Below are 22,265 nucleotides of genomic sequence, written 5' to 3'. Positions count from 1 at the left end.
ATATAGCAATCAAAAATGAATCATTGAGGGGTGCCTGGGTGGTTCAGCTGGTTAGGCCTCCGACTTTGGCTCAGGTCATGATCTCACAGTTCGTGGGTTCAAGCCCCACATCAGCCTCTGTGATGACAGTTCAGAGCCTGGAGCCTGCTTTGGATCCTGTCTCTGTCTCTCTCTGCCCCTCCCCTGCTCACATTCTGTCTCTGTCTCTCTCTCAAAAATAAATAAACATTTAAAAAAATCATTGAAGAAAACTTAATGACATCAAAAAAACATTACAGTGTATGTTAAGTACATGGAGCATTATGTATTTTTTAAAGCTACAGTGTACACCTACCTTTGTGCACACACAGGAAGAAAAATGGAAGAATACGTATGAATAGTTAATAGTAATTATTCCTGAGTAACCCACAGAATTTAATCTTTTAAATAATTAATGTAAGCACATGGCATAAAATTCAAGGCACAAAAGGATATTCAAAGAATAAGGCTTCCTCTTCCTTCTCCCAGTCTTGTTTCCCCACTCTGAGGGCAACCACTATTACCTGTTCAGTGAAGATGGTGGTGTTAATCTTTATTTATTTATTTATGATGGTGTTAATCTTTAAGCACTGTGATAGAGAGTGCTTTTTCAAGGAGAATCCTCTGCCTGTAGTACTGAAACATTCATGTTACCGATCCCCTTCATAAGTACCACAATCTTGGTCTTGGCCATGAGATACAGGAAGTAAAATCATGTTACTTTCTTTTTTAAAGAAAAAAGAGGACTTACAGGCACCAAGAAACAACTTGCAGATTTAAAAAGAAAGAACAAAAAGAAATCTCCACAAAACAACGAAAGGCTAGATCATCTCTGTGGGCTCCAATTTTGTACCGAGAATAAATACACCCCTCACTTTAACACAGTAGTGCTTTCATAGATATTTTTGCTATGGGGAAAATTGCTTTTTTAAACAATATATATTTTTAAATGTTTATTTATTTTTGAGAGAGAGCATGAGCAGGGGAGAGGCAGAGAGAGAGAGGGAGACACAGAATCTGAAGCAGGCTCCAGGCTCTGAGCTGTCAGCACAGAGCCCGACACGGGGCTCGAACTCACGAACAGTGAGATCATGACCTGAGCCACCCATGCGCCCCTAGGGAAAATTGGTTTTGAAGGTTTAGCTTATTCATTAAGTTCAGGATGTATTGTTTGTAGTGAGCCAGGTGCGGGGGTGTGTGTGTGTGTGCACATGCATGTGAGTGAAATAAAAGGCAGCATGAGTTCCATTCAGGTGCTTACCATCTACTCCGAGGAGACAAGGTACCACATACAACGGTTATACCATTAATTCTAAAGGATGATCAAGCAAATGTCAGAGCGTGGGGTGCCTGGGTTCATGCTACTGAACACAGTGGACACAACACACACACATCCACACAAGCCTTTTACCTGAGTGGTTAAAATATCACTTTGAGAGGACACCCCTGAACAGTCTTCAGAGAGGCTTGTTTCACTGTCGTACCTGGATGCCGCTTCACCTTAAATGATGATAAAAATAGCTTCAGATGTGAAAACAGCACATACCACAACTCCTATCTGTCTCCTCCCATTGGTGGGCCAAATTTCACTTTCACGTCATACAAAATGATCACACTCCTTGTTCTGGGACACCTGGGTTTCCTCTTGGAAATCATAACAATGAAAACCAGAAATAAGTCCCCCAACAATTAGATCTCTTTCAAACAGAGAAGATGTACTAGCTGGGTAAAGGACTTTTACGGAAAGGCACCTTAGGAGGAACATGTGTAAAGCTTAAGAAACAGATACTTTAGTTGCACTTGGAAACTTGTAAAATGTCCTCTTCCAAAAGGCATCAACATTTAGCTCATTTCTATACTACAGATGGGGGCAAACACAAAAACCGGGTTCCAATACCTAAGTTTGAATCCACACTCTGCTCTTCTTCATGATTATCATCTTCCAGGCCAGGTTCCCTTTCATCATCATATGAACCCAATTCCTCATCACTCAGAACGTCCAGGTTGCCAGACTGATGCCTCACTTGTTTGGAAGGAGGATCAAACATCAAGAAAGGATCCTGGGTATTTGTATCAACAGTTGAGTCTTCCAATGCACTGCATTGTGAAGAAAATAAGCTACCAGAAGACCTCGCTTCCTCACTAAGGTGATGTTCCTGGGATGCCTTTGCTGATGTTACCGGGTTACTGCCGTCATGTAAGCTATCCTTCAATGATTCTAGGTTCTCCTCTGTTTTCTTAGACAGACCCTCTGTGGCAATGGCACTACGGCTGGTAGACTGAGAGGTTTCATTGGCTACTTTACCAAATAGTAAGTGTTGGAAGCAGGGAAGCTCTTCCTCCTCACTAGACACGTTCTCTTCTGAGAACTCTAACTTCCTGGTCCCTGGTCCCTGGCCCCTGTTTCGTGTTTGGTCTAAAGGGCTAGGGCTCCTTCTGAATTTTCCTTTCTGGACACTTTTGCTAAAAACAGCAGATCTTTCCCTATCACCACTTTCAGCAAAGCTGATGTTTCCCTTTATTTCATCACCATTTAATAGGTCATCAGGTGTCTCTGAACAAACCTGAGAAGCACGGCTACTTCCATTAGGTTGTTCTACATTATCGGAAATTAGACATAGGGTGAAATCTGCATTAACAGACTGAACTACTCCTTCATTTTCTCCTTGCTTTTTCATTTCTAGACGTTTACAATTATTTATAGGAAGGCACTGCTCATAGGCTTCAGGTTGCAAAAGACCTAACCTGCGCATAGTACTTAATTTAGATCCTCGGTTTCTACCCAGTTCTGTTTGAATGTTTTCACCACTGGAACCTATTTCATTAATACTAGAGCCTTCGTTAGTACTGGGACCTACTTCATTAACACTGCTTGAGCTAACTTCTTTAAAAGTGCTTTCTCTAATGTTATTTTGGCTAACTGTGCTCACTGTACTTTGAACGACATTCTCGTTTCCCACCATTCTTTCAGGTGACACTGAATGCTGCTCAAACTTTTGCTCCGACAGGTTTTTCTTACATACAGTGTTAACAGATGATCTGATGGGAGAAAGTGGTGGTATATGATAAGAGTTTGTGGAAACTCCAGGGTTATTTGCATCAAGGAGTTCAGTTTCATCGCCTCTGAACTGAGATGACTGACAAAGGCCAGAGACTCCTTTTTTGCTACATTTGCCATAATCACCTGGCTCCTCCGCTTTCTGAGTGACAGCAGAAAAGCCTGCAGTTGCACAAACTGCCTGCACATGCTTGATTTCAGTCTCTTTCTTTCCCTGATTTTCTTCTTTTGGTTCACATTCAAGAGTGACTTTTGGACTTTGTTTCCTTAGGGACCTGGAACTGGCCCAGACTGTTGCACATTCCTTTTCTGGATTTGAGAACAGAGCAAACGACTGACGTTTTGAAACCTTGAACGTATTATATAAATTCTGTGTATCAAGTTCACTCTCTTCCACTTCTATGCTTGTCTCTTGAGTGTGGTTATCTTCACGTCTCAGCAGATCTGTAAAACCCTCTGTGCCATTTCTAGTTTCTTTAGAACAACCATGGATAGGTTCCTTGGGGATTCCAATTGCTGCAAGCAGACTCGCACGTTGATTTGGTGCTGTTTTTGCCTTCCCTAGGGTGTCAGCTTCCAGTAAGGAGATACTATCCTGAGTGCCATAATCAGTATCAGGTACCATTGAAATACTGGTACTCTCTACAGACCTTTCAGTTTGCAAACTTTTTCCTCCACTCAATACCAGCTCTTTGGGATCCCTGGTACTATCAGACACATGAATCGTTCCCCGGCTCTCTTCTATTTCTTCTCTTCGAATGCTAGGGTTGACAAACTCTTGAAGTTTATTAGAACCTGAACAGTTAGTAAAAACCTCAGGTACGTTTGTTAAATTTAGCTCCGGAAAAGTGCTGCTGGCAAGTCTTTTATTTATCTGTTTATTTGGCTTGTTACGCTTCTTGTCTCCAGGTGCAAGTTCTTTATCTTCCACGAGTTGAAGTGCTTTGCTGTGTCTGACTGGCATTTGGTCCGAACTTTTTCTTTTCACCATCTCTTCACTGCTAGAACAACTATCGATCTGTAGTTCGGTATGATCAGGTGGGCTTGGATTTTTATTGACCACTAATTCCAGTGCACACACGTGCCTGGTAGAGGACTTCCTCCTCAGCCTGTTCTCCTTAGGTGCTCTTGAACTGTAGCTATTTAATTCTGATTCCATATTGCTTATACTGCTGCTTATCGGTTCGGCTTTGGTTCTAAAAGCAGATTCATTTTCCAATGATTCTGTTGGGTTAGCATTTTTCTCTTTCTGAACATAATCACCTTTTGTTCCATTCTCAGAACCATTATTTGTTATATTCATCACATGACCATTTCGCCCTATAGGGTCGGTTCCCTCAATTAGCTTTTCAGGAGTCTTTTGAACAATGGCCAAATCTACTTTCTTGATAAAATCCTCAGGATGAAGGCCTGATGTAGGTCTCCTTTTATGCTTTGTTTTATTTGTGAGGGGATGGGCTTGCGTTATCTGAGGTTCTATAGCACATGCTCCTATAATGAGATCTTCAGCTGTGTGGCTCAAGTTAGGGAGACTTGCCTTCCTTCGATAGGTTTTCCCAAATATTTTATCTTCAATATTACTCTCTAGTGGTTTGGTGTGGACTCTTTCACTTTTGCATATCAAAGCTTCATGAGGATCACTGGCGATTAAGTCTATTTTCTCAGAAGAACCAGAATATCCATCCACTTCCTTTGGAACTTCTACTGCACCAGCTACTCCAGTATTTGATTTACATCCTCCTTCGTGTGAGTCATCAGAAGTCAAAATTTCATCACTTCTGGAAAACCACTCATTAACTTTCTGTATGCTACTATTCAGTGTTATCCAAGGAACATCTTGGGAGTCTCTAGGACTGTCAGAGGATGGAGGTTTCTGCTTACTCAGTTCTTTTCTCCCACACAAGGGATCAGCATTCAGAACTATCTTTTTTTCTGTGCTGGGAGTCTGCCTATCATTACATGTTTCCTTACTTTCAGCCCATCTGCTTTGTTGGCTCCTTGCTACTCCAGGCTGTTTGCTTTTATTACAGAATTCAGTCTTTTCTACATTCATTCTGTCTTTAGTGAGTAATAAACTGCTGTTCTCATGCTGTAATGAGCTGGCATGAGTATTTGTGCCACATGGCTCCACATGCAAGTTTGAAACAGAAATACCCTGATATTTTTCTGGATGCTTCTCAGTTGCATGCTTCTCAGTGGTGGTCAAATCTTTATTACTGGATTGACGATGTTCAGTATTTGTTATGTCCTCAGAATATTCACAAGGAGCTGAAAGTATACAAAAACAACAAGGTGCTTAAAAACTGAATTATCACCAAAAAAATAATGTACTTCACAACTTTCAGGGTAGAAATAAAGGAACTGGCTATTTTTAGAGAAACTAACCTCATAAACCACCAAGTATATTGAAGATGTAGCTCATGTCCTTTCCCAGAATTCCTATTTATCTAGATTCTCTTTATCTCCACTTAAGACACTTAAAATTTTGATTTCAGAATTCTCCCTATTCATAAACCATACCTCCTATTTCTGTAACCTCTGACAATGAACTTAAAGCGGACTGGACATCAGACATACAATGCTCTGTTCTATCTTCAGACTCCTACTCCCTCTGCTTAAATACCAGTATACAAAAGATGAAATATAAACACACCAATTGAAAGTAAAAGGCAACAACCAGTTACATAGGCTACTATTATAATCACATCAGTCTAGTGCCATTGAAATAGATCAGGCTGCATGACATTTGAGAAAGAAAGATTTTCTAACTCTGCCAAGAGATGTTGTGAATTATAAATGTTCCAAATGGTCTTCAGAATAATCTAATTATAGTACTGAATCTACCCATTCTCTCTTCATTGCCCGTTAAGTTGAAAAGACTAGTCATTACCCTTTTTTGCAGGATTCAAACTGGCTTCTGCCCTGGCTCCTTGAGGGGTGATTCGTAACAATTCGTCGTCTCCCACACTATAGAGAAGAGACAGAAGCCGTAATGAGAAACGCTAGTTATATGATCACAGAGTTGTCAAATGAACAAGATCAAGTATTTTAGCTCCTCTAGGTACTACTGCAGTAAGCTGATCAATTTGATTCACTTTCTGACATTTGTGCTCTCCTTTAGTAACTTCTAGTCAAAATGAAATGGTCAAAGACTGAGGAAACACATTCACAAAAATCAGAGGAGTATCATAGATACATTGCTTTACGGATGTGTAAAAGAGAGACAAAATTTAAATGCTGGCCAAACAATAGCCAAAATATGGTAAAGAAAAAAATCCAACATCATTTAAAAGTGTATCTTGGGGTGCCTAGATGGCTCAGTCGGTTAAGCGTCCGACTTCGGATCAGTTCATGATCTTGCGGTTCATGGGTTCGAGCCTCACATCGGGCTCTGTGCTGACAGCCATCTCAGAGCCTGGAACCTGTTTCAGATTCTATGTCTCCCTCTCTCTCTGACCCTCCCCTGCTCAGGCTGTCTCTCTCTCTCTCTCTCTCTCTCTCAGAAATAAATAAAACATTAAAAAAAAATTTTTTTAAGTATATCTTAATGAGGGGCACCTGGGTGGCTTAGTTGGTTAAGTGCCTGACTTTGGCGCAGGTCATGATCTCACGGTTCATGAGTTCGAGCCCTGTGTCAGGCTCTGTGCTGACAGCTCAGAGCCAGGAGCCTGCTACAGATTCTGTGTCTCTCTCTCTCTCTACCTCTCCCCTGCTCGTGCTTTGTCTCTCAATAACGAATAAACATTAAAAAAATTTTTTAAGTGTATCTTATTGAGAACACATGAGCAAAGATATTTAAACACTGGGATGGAGTAGACATTCCAATAGAACGCAACACTGTCTCTGTGCTTCTTTTCCAGCTAAAAACCATTTCTTCCCAAGAGAGATTAGGAAAAAGTCATTTGCAAAAAAGATCTGATGATCACCATAGATCACCAAAGCCATCACAGATCTTAGAGTCAAGCAATAATTCCTACGGAAAGTAATTTGACAGGTAACCCAATTGGGGTGGCTTGAAGATTACTGTAGAATTTATGCAGACAAAGCTTGAGGGATGGATGGAATCCATCCAGGAAAAGAATTGAAAATTAAGTCCTTTAATATCTTCATGAGCCAAAATTACCACTGTGTCAATACTACTATTCAAGGGGGCGCCTGGGTGGCTCAGTCAGTTAAGCATCCAACTTCGGCTCAGGTCATGATCTCACGGTTCGTGGGTTCGAGCCCCATGTCGGGCTCTGTGCTGACTGCCAGCTAAGAGCCTGGAGCCTGTTTCAGATTCTGTATTTCCCTCTCTCTCTGACCTTCCCCTGCTCACTCTGTCTTTCTCTCTCAGAAATAAATAAAACATTGAAAAAAAAATACCACTGTTCAAGGAACTAAGTAAGACACTACCATGTCCATGGAAGCAAGTCTGATTGGAGTTGTTATTTTAAACTCTTTTGGACTCTACTAAGATAGGCTTTCTCAGCTATAAAAACAAACAACCATCAAGGTCTATTCCAATGCCTAATTCTAACTGAAAATACCAATCCTTAAAATTAATTAAATTCAAAAATGCCAGCTTCATAGACAAAAAAGGCTCTATTCAACTCACCTGCAATAACTTGCCTTAGTCACTGTATCTTCAGAAGAATCAGATCCTAAAAAATTCCCCAGATAACAAATCAATGAAAGGATTTTTATCGAAAGGACTAAACTCAATAAATGTACTTGTTGCAAAACAGATATTCATTCCAGAAATATTACCGCACACTATCTGCAAGATCTGCAGGCACAATGATACATATGGCAGCCAACACAGAGAAGTGGTTACAAGCACAGGCTCTGGCACCAGGATTCCTAAGGCTGAATCACAGCTCTGCCCCTTCCTTGTTAGTTATGTTATCTTGGCAAAATGTCTTCACCTCTGTGCCTTTGTCTCCTCACGTGTAAAATAAGTATAATAATATCAACAACCTCAGAGGTTAATCATGCATTTTAAATCAGTTATACAAGTAAAGCCCAACAGTGCCTGGACCATGGTAAGTAGTCCTAAATATTCACTATTATAGTTATTTTGTTTATTTTTATGACACAACATCTGATGTTTCGGAACTTCTGACCCTAAAACAGGAAAAGATTTACAAGTAATTTCAAGAGAATCTGGTGAGTGAGATGGTAAACATACAGTGGTGCTTGGGAGCTCGAAGAGGACCATTCTTTCCAATTATAAATACGTTCTAAAATATAAGACGATTAGAGACCTATTTGAACTGAGCTCAGCTTCTTAAAAGTCTTACTGGTCTAGTACAATGTATCTTGCACCCCTCTAAATGCTGTGGCCATCCCATCATGTTATTTCTCATCCCTATTCTCCATCCTTCCAAAGCATATTTACACATGCTATTACCAGACAGCCTTTCTTTTGCTCTTTTTACAAAATAAAACTCTTCAAGGTGAGAGCTACAGCTTTTACACTATTTAGAACACATCATAAGGCTGGAAAAATAATAATATTTTATTTTCACTTTCCAAAGCTCCCTGCCACTATATAAATTATGAGGCTTTCGGTATAACTGTAAGACAAATAATCCAGCAATTATTATTCTAAACTTACAAAATCTGTGTCACTTACCCAATTCAATGTAGACAGACTTATTCTGTGGTTGTATCTGCTGCTTTGTCCTCAGAGATCTCACAATTCCAAGGTTAGAGAGTTGGACACTAAAACTGGTTTCCTGCTAAGCAGTAAAGAATGATCAACTAATTGTTGGCCAGTCCTGTGTTTCTTTTCTTAAAGAGATACCCCAGGCCATGGACAAAATAGACCATCATAATTAGCTAACATTTGACACCTGGAAAAAACACTTGGCAAACTACACATCAAACTACACAAAAAAATGAGTTGTGCGTGTTTTGAATATTTTTCTCTCCCTCTGTTCTTATAAACTTTTCTAAACTGTTTTACCTATGTAATTTTTGAAGAAAACCAGATTTTGAAGCTAATACTTCATATTGTAGCATAAAAAGGGAATGAGCTTCATTTAGTACACATTCCCAATCATATCTGATAACAGGGTTATGAATAAAAATCCAGCAATCCTAAAAACATTCAGTACAGGAAAGGATATTTAAAAATCCAACATTACTCTGATGAAGCTTTCCTTCTTTTTGAGTCCTTAGACATCTACTAAAAAATGAATGCTGGTACCATGAGAACTATTTAAGATCTGCATTATTCATTCATATACAAGCAACAACAGACCAAATCACTGTATTTTCTCTGACAATTACACCTTTTAAGTTGTAGTAATTTTCAAATGGTAAAAATTGATTTTTTTTCCAGGCAACTTTTCAAAGGAAACAAACTAAAAGATACTTCCTCATGCCTGGAGAATTACCATTAAGATGGTTATTTTAAAAACTAGCAAGTGGTGTGCCTGGGTGGTTCAGATGGTTAAGCGTCTGACTTGGTTTTGGCTCAGGTCATGTTCTCATAATCTGAGAGACTGAGCCCCACGTTGGCTCTGCACTGTTAGTTAGCACATAGCCTGCTTGGGATTCCCTTACTCTTTCTCTCTCTGCCCCATTCTCTTTCTCTCTCTCAAAATAAATAAATAAATATTTGAAAAAACAAAAACAAAAAACCTAGCAAGCTTAAAACTTAAAACCATCAGTGACCTTGTGGCTAACTTAGACAAGCATCAGAACTGATAAAGCACTAAAGCAGGGGAAGGGCCCAAAAGGTCTCTCTTGCCCACACTAGGTATAAAGACTTTCTCTAGGCTCTTCTCTTGACCAACCAGTTAATTTATCACCCTTGTTTACTGACTTTTTATATAAATCCACAAGCATCTAGCACCTTCACTAACTCACAACACTCAATAAACAGATTTTACTAGAATAAATGAAAATGTCTTTACCAAGCTAGGGTTTTCAGGTTCACTCTGTCGAAGTCTTTTAGCACGGTTTCGATAGCCCATACTTTGGATAATAGACACCTCCTCCTTCAGACGCTCAGGAGAGCTATTTTCCTTTTTTGAAAAGTTATAGCTGTTTGCAACTGTGAATTACAAAGTAAAGTGTTATTTTTGTAGTTAGAAAAAATATAGTAATTGTATCCAAGAACTAAGAGAAATCCTGTGTATACTCTGTTTTGTTAAGACAATGCATTAAAGGTTACCTATCATTTTTTTTAATCAACTCTGGAAATTCTACTCTTAGGAAACACACAAAATTTAAGAGTTACTTCTAGTCTTTTTTTCTCTCCCTCAACACTAACAAATTTACCTATTAATACCATATTTCACTGAATCTAAGATGTCAACAATGTACCGCTTAGAAAACACACTAAATTAAGCAATAATACACCACAGGTGGTAAATTGCTCCCAATTTTGGAGACGCTAAAATGTGAAAAATGCATATCTCAGGACCTATAAAGTAAGGGGTGAGACCAGCGGAAACGATTTAAAAAATAAATCACAGATAAAGAGTTAAAGTTAACTTAGAGCCAAAGATCTTACTGCTGATTCACAAAAAATAATGTGAAAACTTCCTGAGTTCTAATGGACAGCCACTTGAGAACTGGCCCCTGGGGTTAGGCAACACTTACACTGCAATCCTGTGTCAAGCTCAAAAGCATGAATTATTTTCAACAACTCTTCAACAAGTTGACTAAATCTTGTACTTTCTTGTAAGCTTCTGAAATTAAATTGATTGAGAAACATACTCAGCAAAGGATGATCAACTTTTTAAGGATACTAAAACACGGAAGGACATGTAAACAAAAAGTAGATGTAGCAACAGTAGAAAAATTATATTCTGAGAACAGAGCTATCAGTGACATTACAGTATAATCAAACATCATCGACATCAGAAAAAGGTACGCAGCAGTATCGGTTGTTCTTTTCTCTTTTTTTGGCCATTCAAGCCTGCCAAAAGCCTATAACTATCTAAAATAATAGTACTCTGAATCCATAGTAGATATACATCTACGGCATAGAGAATTTCCCATTCTTAACACTTGAACCTCATCCACTCAACCTCCTAATTTGAGCTCTCAGGAATTTCTGTAATGTCCAAAAAGAGATTTTGGTTTAGGAAAGTTGTGGGGCAATATAATTTATTTATTTGTTTAAATATCTCTGTGACTACTATGTGCCAAACACTGAAAAAACAGGGTTGACTGAGACAGAAAAAGCCAGTGCCCCTAGAGAACTTACATTCTAACCAAACGGACCCATAACATGTATGTAAACACACTCTGTGTGTGTGTGTGTGTGTGTGTGTGTGTGTGTGTGTGAATAATTAAGTAGAAACAAATTCAGGGAAGAAAAATAAAAGCAGGACCAAGAGACAATGGGGGCAGAATAATATAGTCCCACTTTAGATAAGACTGCAAGATCTTGTGTCGTTCAGAAGCATCAGAAAGAAGCAATGAATTCCTAATACCTTTATAAGACAGAAATACAATAAAACTTTCAAGAAAATGACTTTAGAAATAATTTACTCTGTCAGCTGAATATCCGTTTATACATTTTTCTAGTGATGAATAGTTTAACAGGAACACCAACTATGTTCTTAAGGAATTTCTATTTTTCCCTGCCATTATTGCATCCAACCTCCCATCACTACCCAAATTAGATACCTTTTGGTTATATCATTCTTACACAAAGGACACTGTGAAGGCCCTTTCCTCTGGTTGAGAAGTTTCAGCATACAAAATCTATAAATTATAAAAAACGAAAAGAACAATTCAAGTTACTTTTTTTTGTATAGAGAGTATTCAAAAGGCAAATACCCATGAAAAGATAATCTCATGACTGCCCTTTAGAGCCATTTTCAAGGTAATGGCAGGTGAATTATAACCAATGGCTTTAATTGTTTTTAGATGCTGCATAAACAGAAAACCAAACTACATAAGCAATGATCTATGAAAACTGAACTTAACATGGATATGGCTTACTGTTATGATCAAATAAAACATTAAAAAGTTAATATGGCATATTTAATGATATATTCATAATTATATCATGCTGCATAATTAGATGTAAGTGGTAAATAGTTTAAGTAAAACAATTACAATTAGTTTAAAAACTCAGCACATTACTACAAAGCTATAGTAAATCAAGACAGTGTGATGTGGGCATAAGGACAGACATATATATCGATGAAACAGAATTGAGAGTACAGAAAAACCCATGTATCTAAGGTCAATTGATTTTCAACAATGGCACCAAGACAATTAAATAGAAAAAAAACAGTCAACAAATAACAACAAATAGTGCTAGGACAACTAAATACTCACATGTAAAAAGAAGCTAGACTCCTAACATATAATACAAAAAAATTAATTCAAAATGGATCACAAAATTAAATGTGACAACTAAAACTATAAATCTTTATGACCTTGAGTTAAGCAGTGATTTCTTTCTTTCTTTGAGAAAGCAAGAGAGACCTCGGGCGCACACCCATCTGAGCAGGGGAGGGGCAGAGGGGGAGAGAGAGCAGGAGAGGGGGAGAGAGAGCAGGAGAGCGGGAGAGGAGAGAGAGGAAGGGAGAGAGAGGAAAAGACAGGGAGGGAGGAAAGGGAGAGAGGAAGAGGAAAAGAGGGAGAGGGAGAGAGAGAGAGACAGACAGACAGACAGAAATCTTAAGCAGGCTCCACACTGAGTGTGGAGCCTAACACAGGGCTCAATCTCACAATGATATTTAATGTCACCCATGCACCCCAGCCATGATTTCTTAATTACACAAATAAACAAAGAAAAAATAGATACATTGGGCTATATCAAACTTAAAAACTTTTGTGCTACAAATAATACCACGAAGAAAGTAAAAGGCCAAGTCACAGAACAGGAGAAAATATTTGCAAATCATTTATCTGTTAAGAGACTTGTATCTAGGATATATAAAGAACTCTTAGAATTCATTAATAAACAGAGAAATAACCCAACCGAAAAATAGGCAAAGGATTTGAATAGAGATTTTCTCCAAAGGAGATATACAAATGGCCAATCATTATTATTAGCCATTAGGAAAATGCAAATCAAAGCCACAATGAGATACTACTTTACATTCACTAGGATGGCTGTACTCAAAAATAAGTACTGCAGAAGATGTGGAGAAACTCAAATCTTCATTTATTGCTGGTGGGAATATAAAACAATGCAGCCACTTTGGAAAAGTTTGGGGATTCATTAAAATATTAAAGAGTTACCACAGGACTCTCCAATTCTATGCATAGGTTTCTTCCCTGGAGAAATGAAAATGTAAGTCCACACAAAACCTATACACAAATGTTCACAGCAGCATTATGAGAGCCAAAAAGCAAAAGCAGGGGCACTTGGGTGGCTCAGTCGGCTAAGCATCCAACTTCGGCTCAGGTCATGATCTAGCAGTTCATGGGTTCGAGCCCCTTGTCGGGCTCTGTGCTAACAGCTAGCTCAGAGCCTGGAGCCTGTTTCAGATTCTGTATTTCCCTCTCTCTCTGACCCTCCCCTGCTCACACTGTCTCTCTCTCTCTCTCTCTCTCAGAAATAAAAAACATTAAAAAAAATTTTTAAAAAGGCAAAAACAATCCAAACGTCCATAACTGATAAATAAATAGACAAAATTGGTATATCCACACAATGGAATACTATTCAGCCATATAAAAGAACAATGTATTAGGGCACCTGGCTGGGTAAGCATGTGACTCTTAATCTCAGGGTTGAGTTTGAACCCCACAAACCTTTTTTTTTGTTTTTTAAATATTTACTTTTGAGAGAGCAAGATCAAACATGAGCAGGAGAGGGGCAGAGACGGGGAGGGGACAAAGGATCCAAAGCAGGCTCTGTGCTGACAGCAGAGAACCTGATACGGGGCTGGAATTCACAAACCATAAGATCATGACCTGAGCCGAAGTCAGACACTTAACTGACTTGTGCCACCCAGGTGCCCCTAAAATCTTGATTTTTCTTACTTTTTAAAAAAGTAGGTACCATGCTCAACGTGGGGCTTGAACTCACGACTCTGAGATCAAGTCATATGCTCTACTGACTGAGCCAGCCAGGTACCCCGAAAATAAAATCTTAAAAAAAAAAATACTGATACAGGCTACAATACGGATGAACCTTGAAAACATTACGTTAAGTGAAAAGAAGGCAGACACAAAAGGCCCAATATTGTATGATTTCATTTATATGAAATATCCAGAGCAGACAAATCTATACAGACAAAAGGTAGATTTGTGGTTTCCTGAAAGGAGGTAGGAGGCGGGAAGGGGTTAGCTGCTAAAGGGTACAGAACGTCTCTCTGGGGTGATGAAAACCTTAGACTGTGGTGAGGGTTGCACAACTCTGAATATACTTTTTTTTTTTTTTTTTATTTCTAGGAGAGAGAGAGACAGCATGAGCAGGGGAGGGTCAGAGAGAGAGGGAGTCACAGACTGAAACAGGCTCCAGGCTCTGAGCTGGCAGTCAGCACAGAGCCCGACGCGGGGCTCGAACCCACGAACCGCGAGATCATGACCTAAGCGAAAGTCGGACGCTTAACCGACTAAGCCACCCAGGCGCCCCTGAATATACTTTAAAAGAACACCCTGAACTGTACGCTTAAAATGGGTAAATTTTATAGCATGTAAACTATATTTCAATAAAAATGTTTAAAAACACTCAAGGCAGGGCGAAAATATGCTCATATTTTATATTGACAGATGTGGCATCTGGCATAACCAAGTTGCTCACTAGCAGTCTAAAGAAAGAAGGCAGCGCTAGCCTTCTAGGACAATTGGGTTCTTAGAGCGGCTCTGGAGAACAACTTTATTGGTTATCTCAGACAATGAATATGGCTAAGAGGACATGAACACATGCAACATATTCTAATAAATTTGCTTCCTTAAAACAAACAAACAAAAAAAACCTCTTCCCACTGACTGGTGGTGTCTGTAAAGATCAATGTTCCCTTAGGAAGAAGACAAAAGACTCAGAGGAAAGAGAGGTAGAAAGGAAATAAAGGAGGGTGAGCAGTAGAGATAGCTGTGGGAATGAGACTTAAAAGCAGGGGCTCACTTACACCGCTGATATTTACTGCGTGTCCGGTACTGTGCTAGATGCAAGGGATTCAGTGGAAAAGCAAAATAAAGTCCCTGCCATCATGAGGAACAGAATATTCTGGCAAAGGAGGTGACTGCGGGAGGGAGCAGACATTGGCAGTGAAAAGAACCACGAAAGAAAAGATTAAGGGAGCTGAAATGGCAGTGGGAACCAGGAGCCAGCAGACACAGGAAGTACTTCTTACTGGCCATGTCCTTGAACGTGTGGTGCCCTCTCTTAATCTACACAACAACCATGATGTATTATCTCCATTTTACAGCACAGACTTGTCCCCAGATCACACAGTAATCAAGTGGTGAAGGTGATTCTGGATCGGGACTGAATTGCAGCAAAGCCCAGGGTCTTTCTACCGGAGAAAGTGAATGTAGTAGGTGTGGTCGAGAACACCAGGGTCCTTCTTCACCTATACAGATGCTTAATGACGACTCTATAGTGTAGGGGACAGAGGTGTCAAAAAGCTACCTGTATTGAGTATAAATCCCCTTTAAAGAGCCACAGGCTAGGCTACCACTCGTTGAGAAGATGTAAATCCTACGTATACTCTACCATAACGGCCCTAGGAGGCATCAGTGAATTACACTGGCAATGGTACAATAAAACAATTCATAGTATGGGTAGGGAGGCAATTTCCTGAACAGAGTACTGCAGTATACAGTAGCTAAGCCATAGAGACAAGAAGCTAAGTTACAGAACTCTGTAGCCTGTACAATAATTACATAAATAATGCAGGGGAACTAGGTAAGTACAAATCAACTAAAATATAGGTTCCGATTTTTCCTTATGCTAGAAAAAGAACAGGTGCTTCGAGGTTGCTAACTAAACTCAAAAGAGAAAATGAACTTGGACATGACTTGAAAAGACTGAGTTAAGGAAAGTACCAACAGGCCAATAGAACATTGGCATATCTTTTAGGGCTGAGAAAGATTCATTAGAGTCTGTTTTAGAGCTCTGGGGAATCTATGGGATGCACCAGTTGAATGGGAACACATATATAAGTTCTGTATGAGGTTCTCAGTAAAAATGTGTGAGACAAGTTTGGGGCTTATTTTTTTAAGATTTTATCTAAAGTCATCTCCACAGCCAATGAAATTGGCTTGAACTCACAACCCTGAAACCAAAAGTTACATGTTCCACTGAATAAGCCAACCAGGCACCCCAAGTTTCTGGCTTCTTGAATTTCTAAAACCCAATGCTTAAGGAAAAACAATACATTTAAAAAAAATTTTTTTAACGTTTATTTTTTGAGAGAGAGACAGACAGAGCGTGAGCACATGATGGGCAGAGAGAGAGGGGGAGACACAGAACCCGAAGCAGGCTCCAGACTCTGACCTGTCAGCACAGAGTCCGACATGGGGCTCGAACTCATGAACCATGAGATCATGACTTGAGCTGAAAGTGGATGCTTAACCGACTGAGCCACCCAGGCACCCCAAGGCAATACATTTTGTTAAGCAAATGTAGTATGTTTTCTGAAGAGTGGCTTCAGATTTTTAAAGCTGATAAAAAACAGTAAAATCATAGTGGCACAAACTAATTTGGGGGACTTCCAGAGTACTCATTTCTGAGCACATCTATATCCTGAGCAGTTTAACAATGGCATGGAAATTCATATGGGGCATTTGGTGGCTCATTTGGTTAAGTGACCAACTCTTGATTTCAGCTCAGGTCATGATCTCATGGTTCATGAATTTGAGTCCCATCTGGGGCTGTGTGCTGTGTACATACCTATGCACACATTTTTTTTTTTTTTTTTTTTTTACAAATAGTTTATTGTCAAGTTGGTTTCCATTTAACACCCAGTCCTATGCACACACTCTCGAGCGCGTTCTCTCTCTCTCTCAAAATAAATAAACTTAAAAAAAAAAACCAACCCTCCTTTAATTTTGAGCTGTTGGTCCAACTCTATTCAGGCAGGAGGGAATAAATTAATAGTTCTAAATCTGGGCAAAATAAAGGCAGGATGACTTCTGGCTACCTTCAATTACTTTGGGTACCCTGGATTCCTGTTAACAGAGCTAAGATTATGAACCACTGTGGTCCCTAGTTAAAGGAAATAAAGACCCTGAGGGCTCACAACTTAGCATCTCAGCATCCATTTGTGTTGCTGGTCCCACCAAACCTTGTCAGTTTCTATAAGTCTCTGTCTTCTTGATCAAACCCCTTATTTGTATTTAGTCTCAGCAATTAAGAATCTATCTTGGGGGGCACCTGGATGGCTTAGTCGGTTAAGCGTCCGACTTTCGCTTAGGTCATGATCTCACGGTTCGTGGGTTCAAGCCCCACGTCGGGCTCTGTGCTGACGGCCAGCTCGGAGCCTGGAGCCTATTTCAGAGTCTGTATCTCCCTCTCTGTCTGACCCTCCCCTGCTCACGCTGTCTCTCTCTCTCTCCTAGAAATAAATAAAAATATTAAAAAAAAAAAAAAAAAAGAATCTATCTTGGGACGACTAGGTGGCTCAGTTGGGTAAGTGTCCAACTCTTGGTTCTGGTCATGATCTCACAGTTTTGTGAGTTTGAGCCCTGAGTCAGGCTCTGTATTGCTAGAGCAGAGCCTGCTTGGGATTCTTTCCTTCTGTCCCTCCCCCACTCACACTGTCTCTGTCTCTCTCAAAATAAATAATAAAATAAAACTTAAAAAAAAAATCTATCTTGAGCTCTTCCTCTGGAAGATTCTGCCCAGGTTCCTTGCCCAGTACCCTAGTCCCATGGGTCAAGGTTCTGGTCTCCTAGGGTCAGGAATCTTATCCCTAACTTTGAGCCTCCTATGGATGGATCCCTGCTACTTTTCTTCCCTTATAACCACCACTCTAAACTTGTGCTCATTTTTGCTCCTAGACTCCTGAGAGACCATGTTCAATTTACTTGCTAGATTATCCATCTCTGGCCTATTTCTGCATCTCTGACATAACCCATTGTTAAATTCCAGAATTCCCTGAAATCATGATCTAATGTATCTGGCCATCAAACCGCCCTGATACCAATTCACCACTTACCTGGATCTCCCCAATTAGCTGACACCAAGACTCGCCTTTCTTGGTCTATCTGGTCTTTTTCTTTTTTTTTTTAGTATTTTTTAACGTATATATATTTTTTTTGAAAGAGAGACAGAGCACAAGCAGGGGAGAGGCAGAAAGAGAGATCCCAAGTAGGCTCCTTGCTCAGCACAGAGCCCAATGAGGGGCTCGATCTCATGAACCATGAGATCATGACTTGAGCAGAAATCAGAGTCAGAGGCTCAACTGACTGAGCCACACAGGTGCCCCTAGCTATCTATAACTTTTTAAATACTGGGCCTTTAAAAAAATAGTTTATTTTTAAGTAAGCTCCATACCCAATGTGGGAATTAAACTCATGACCCTGAGATCAAGAGTCACATGCTCTGCAGACTGAGCCAGCTGGGCGTCCCTAAATACCGGGACTTTTAAATTTTGTTTTATGAAAATATCAATCTACAAAGAAATTAATTTTATATCACAATAGTTTGATAAGCTTCCCTGTTGTGGCCACAAAACTAAAACCCTCAAAGCAGAATGATAAGGCTGTGCTGCCTTGGCACCTGACAGGGAGAAGGGCCTGAGGAGTCAGAAGGAAACTCATGGGGGCAGATCTAGGTCAGTGGGGCAGTGTGGGAAAGCGGTGAAGGGCAATGGGAATGGGCTCTGGATCCCAGCTGGGACAGATGAATAGGAAGAATACAGCAGAATTCAGAGGAAGGAAGGGGCCGGCCAGCTGCTACACTTGAGTTGGCATATCCCTCCAGAGAGAACAGGTTTCTTTCAGCTTCAGCCAGCTGTCATTATCCTTAGCTCCAAAGCACTCCACATTTTTTAGGTTACGGAAACATTCTAAGCATCTGATGAAAATTATGGACTATCTTTCCTAGGAAACTGCACATGCCTATAGCTTTTAATACAATTAAACTTAAAACTGAATATAATTCTAAAAAATTCATGAAAACCATTCACCAATTCCAAGTTAAGAACTCCTGAATTAAAAAATTCCTGAGGAGACATCTGGCTGGCTCAGCTGATAGAGCATATGACTCTTGATCTTGGGGTTATAAGTTCGAGCCCCACAATGGGTAAAGAGATGGAGGGAAGGGGAAAACAGGGGTTTGCGGGTAGGAAGGAAATATGCATCATATAACCATTTGTGCTAGTAAACTCATTACCATGGAGATGGCTTGTTTTTCCGGTCAAAAAAGAAAAAAATACCCAAAACAAATTAGTTGGCATTCAGAGCAAGTCTCAATCACAGCTTAACAACAGGGAGGGGAGAGAACCCCCTTGTTCCACCAAATTGCCTACCAAACGTTTTCCCAAATTCTTTCATCAAAAAAACATTTTAGGGGAGCTTGGGTGACTGTTAGTTAAGCATCTGACTCTTGACTTAGGCTCAGGGTATGATCTCACAGCTGTGAGATCATACCCTATGTTGGGCTCCACACGGGGCATGGAGTCTCCTTAAGGTTCTCACTCTCCCCCTCCCCCCTCCCCTGCCACACTCATGCTCAAATAAACAAATATTTTCAAAAGGCAAGATCCTTAAAAATGTAAATATAATCTGAATAATTGGTATGCATGAATTTTGGCCTAAAAATAACCTGGTATCAGATCCTTTCCTATCTTCACAAGGATTATGAAGCAGGCAAACATTGAACCTTAGAAGGAAAAAGCAAAGGGACAAACAGAAAGAAATACCAGGAAGGAGAAAGAGGGAAAGCTAAAACACCATTTGCTTATTGCACAATTGCTTGCAATCGGCCTCCACCCATGGACACGAAGACAAACAGCTGTTCCAAATGATTTCACATCCCACCAGATAAATGTGCCAATATTTTCCCAAGAACTATGGTTACAACCAACTTCCAGCGACTTTCTAAGTACTCTGAGGGATAACGAAGCAGAGTTAGATTTTTCTTTTTCACTTAACTGAAGTAGCTAAAGCTTCTACAAAGTTAGGTATTTCCTGTGTTACGAAGAAGAAGCAGGGAGTCACATAAAACATTTGAACTTACTTGCAAAATATGTGATCACACTTTGTGGAAACAGGCTCTTTGATCAATTCCAAACTAGAAGGATACCAAAAAAAATAAAAATAAAAATAAATAAATAAATAAGAAACGAGGCTCAATAATTCATTTCAAAATAAGTATATTCTTGGTAAAGAAGTTCAACTTTAAGTTGCTGTAACTGAGTCTGAGATGAGGCTTTAAGTTCATTTCATAAATATTTATTAAATGTATGCTGTACTAGGAGCCAAAATACAGCAGAGAACAGGATCCTCACCCTCCTGAGCTTTCAGACATCAAAAGAGAATATATTACTCTACTCAACACTCTATACTATCTTATTATTATTATCTTTAGCATTTAAAAGATTAGCTGACATTGCTCCATTATTAATTAGTTTTCACTGATAGACTTTTTTGAGCTCTCTTTTTGGAGAAACATCCTATATCTTAACTAAACTTTAAGCTCTACAAAGACAAAAAACTACTTGTATTTCTTTTGGATTCCCTGACAGCACTTTTTTCACATTTAACTGCCTTTTTATTTTAAATTTATTATTTTATTTTAATTTAAAGTAATCTTTATCCAACATGGAACTCAAACTCAGGACCCTGAGATCAAGAGTTGCATGCTCTATGGACTGAGACAGCCAGGCACCGCTTAAATTCTTAATATGGAAAACTTCAAATATTTACACAAATAAAATAGTAAAATTAACTCCATGTACTATCACTCAGAACAACTTTCGACTCAAGGCCAATCTTATATACACACCAATACCCACTCAAGACCCAGATTTTTTTTTTCAAGTTTATTTATTCTGAGAGAGAGAAAGAGAGAGTAGGGAGGGGCAGATAGAGAAAGGAACAAAGACAGAATCCCAAGCAGTCTCCACACTATCAGTGCAGAGCCCAATGAGAGGTTCGAACTCACGAACCTACAAAATCTTGACCTGAGCCAAAATCAAGAGTTGATCACTTAACCAATGGAGCCACCCAGGCACCCTAAGCCCAGATTACTTTAAAATAAATTTCGGGGCACCTGGGTGGCTCCGTCAGTTAAGCGTCCGACTTCAGCTCAGGTCATGATCTCACGGTCCATAGGTTTGAACCCCGCATCAGGCTGTGCTGACAGCTCAGAGCCTAGAGCCTGTTTCAGATTCTGTGTCTCCTTCTCTCTTTGCCCCTCCTCAGCTCAGGCTCTGTCTCTCTCTATCTCAAAAATAAATAAACGCTAAAAAAAAAAAAAAAATTAAATTAATTCCAAGAGGGGTGCCTGGGTTGCTCAGTGAATTAAGCACCAACTTTGGCTCAGATCATGATCTCACAGTTCTTGAGTTTGTGCCCCACATCAGGCTCTCTGCTGTCAGCATAGAGCCCACTTCAGATTCTGTTTCCGTCTCTCTGCCCCTCCTCTGCTTACATGCATATACACACATGTGCTCTCTCTTTCTCCCAAAAATAAACATTAAAAATATTTTAAAATAAATTCCAGGAATCATTCATTACAATTATAAATATTCAGAACATATTTTTTAAAAGTTAAGATCTGGGTGCCTGGGCGCCTCAGTCGGTTAAGCATCCGATTTCAGCTCAAGTCATGATCTCACAGTTCATGGGTTCAAGCCCCGCATCGGGCTCTGTGCTGACAGCTAGCTCAGATCTTAGAGCCTGCTTCAGATTCTGTGTCTCCCTCTCTCTCTGACCCTCCCCTGCTCATGCGGTCTCTGTCTCTCTCAGAAGTAAATAAAACATTAAAAAAAAAAGTTTAAAAAAATTTAAAAAATAAAAGATAAAGATCTTTTCAGGATGGTCATGAAATCATTATTACTCTTAAAAAAATATTTTCTTTTGTATCATCTATTACATAATATTCCAATTTCTCTCACTTATCTCTTAAAATTTAATAATTAAATCTGTTTAAATCAGAATCCAAATAAGATCCATGCATTGCATTTGGTTGATATGTCCTAAGCGTCTTTTTTTTTTTTTTTAAATGTTTTTTATATTGAGGGGCGCCTGGGTGGCTTAGTCGGTTAAGCGTCCGACTTTCGCTTGGGTCATGATCTCGCGGTTCGTGGGTTCGAGCCCCGCGTCGGGC

General features: G+C 39.6%; 1 protein-coding gene across 5 annotated transcripts in view; it reads right to left on the bottom strand.

Annotated features, from left to right (window-relative positions):
* BRCA1 (BRCA1 DNA repair associated) overlaps positions 1–22,265 on the bottom strand; it is a 62,657-nt gene that overhangs the window by 32,036 nt on the left and 8,356 nt on the right. For 2 of the 5 annotated variants that reach the window (XM_039224283.1, XM_039224284.1), the window contains exons 3-11: positions 20,172–20,225; positions 11,708–11,785; positions 10,673–10,761; positions 9,982–10,121; positions 8,694–8,799; positions 7,674–7,719; positions 5,967–6,043; positions 1,916–5,344; positions 1,430–1,518 (exon numbers count right to left, since the gene is read on the bottom strand). In XM_039224283.1, the coding sequence (XP_039080214.1) occupies positions 1,430–1,518; positions 1,916–5,344; positions 5,967–6,043; positions 7,674–7,719; positions 8,694–8,799; positions 9,982–10,121; positions 10,673–10,761; positions 11,708–11,785; positions 20,172–20,225 (4,108 nt within the window). The remainder of the gene's footprint in view (positions 1–1,429; positions 1,519–1,915; positions 5,345–5,966; positions 6,044–7,673; positions 7,720–8,693; positions 8,800–9,981; positions 10,122–10,672; positions 10,762–11,707; positions 11,786–20,171; positions 20,226–22,265) is intronic. The other 3 variants (XM_039224287.1, XM_039224288.1, XM_039224285.1) reach the window with 2 other exon arrangements.

The sequence above is a fragment of the Hyaena hyaena genome, unplaced genomic scaffold (assembly GCF_003009895.1).
Source record: "Hyaena hyaena isolate Hyena2069 unplaced genomic scaffold, ASM300989v1 scaffold_1590, whole genome shotgun sequence".
Classification (NCBI taxonomy): Eukaryota; Metazoa; Chordata; class Mammalia; order Carnivora; family Hyaenidae; genus Hyaena; species Hyaena hyaena.
This window is presented reverse-complemented; position numbering and strand designations above follow the sequence as displayed.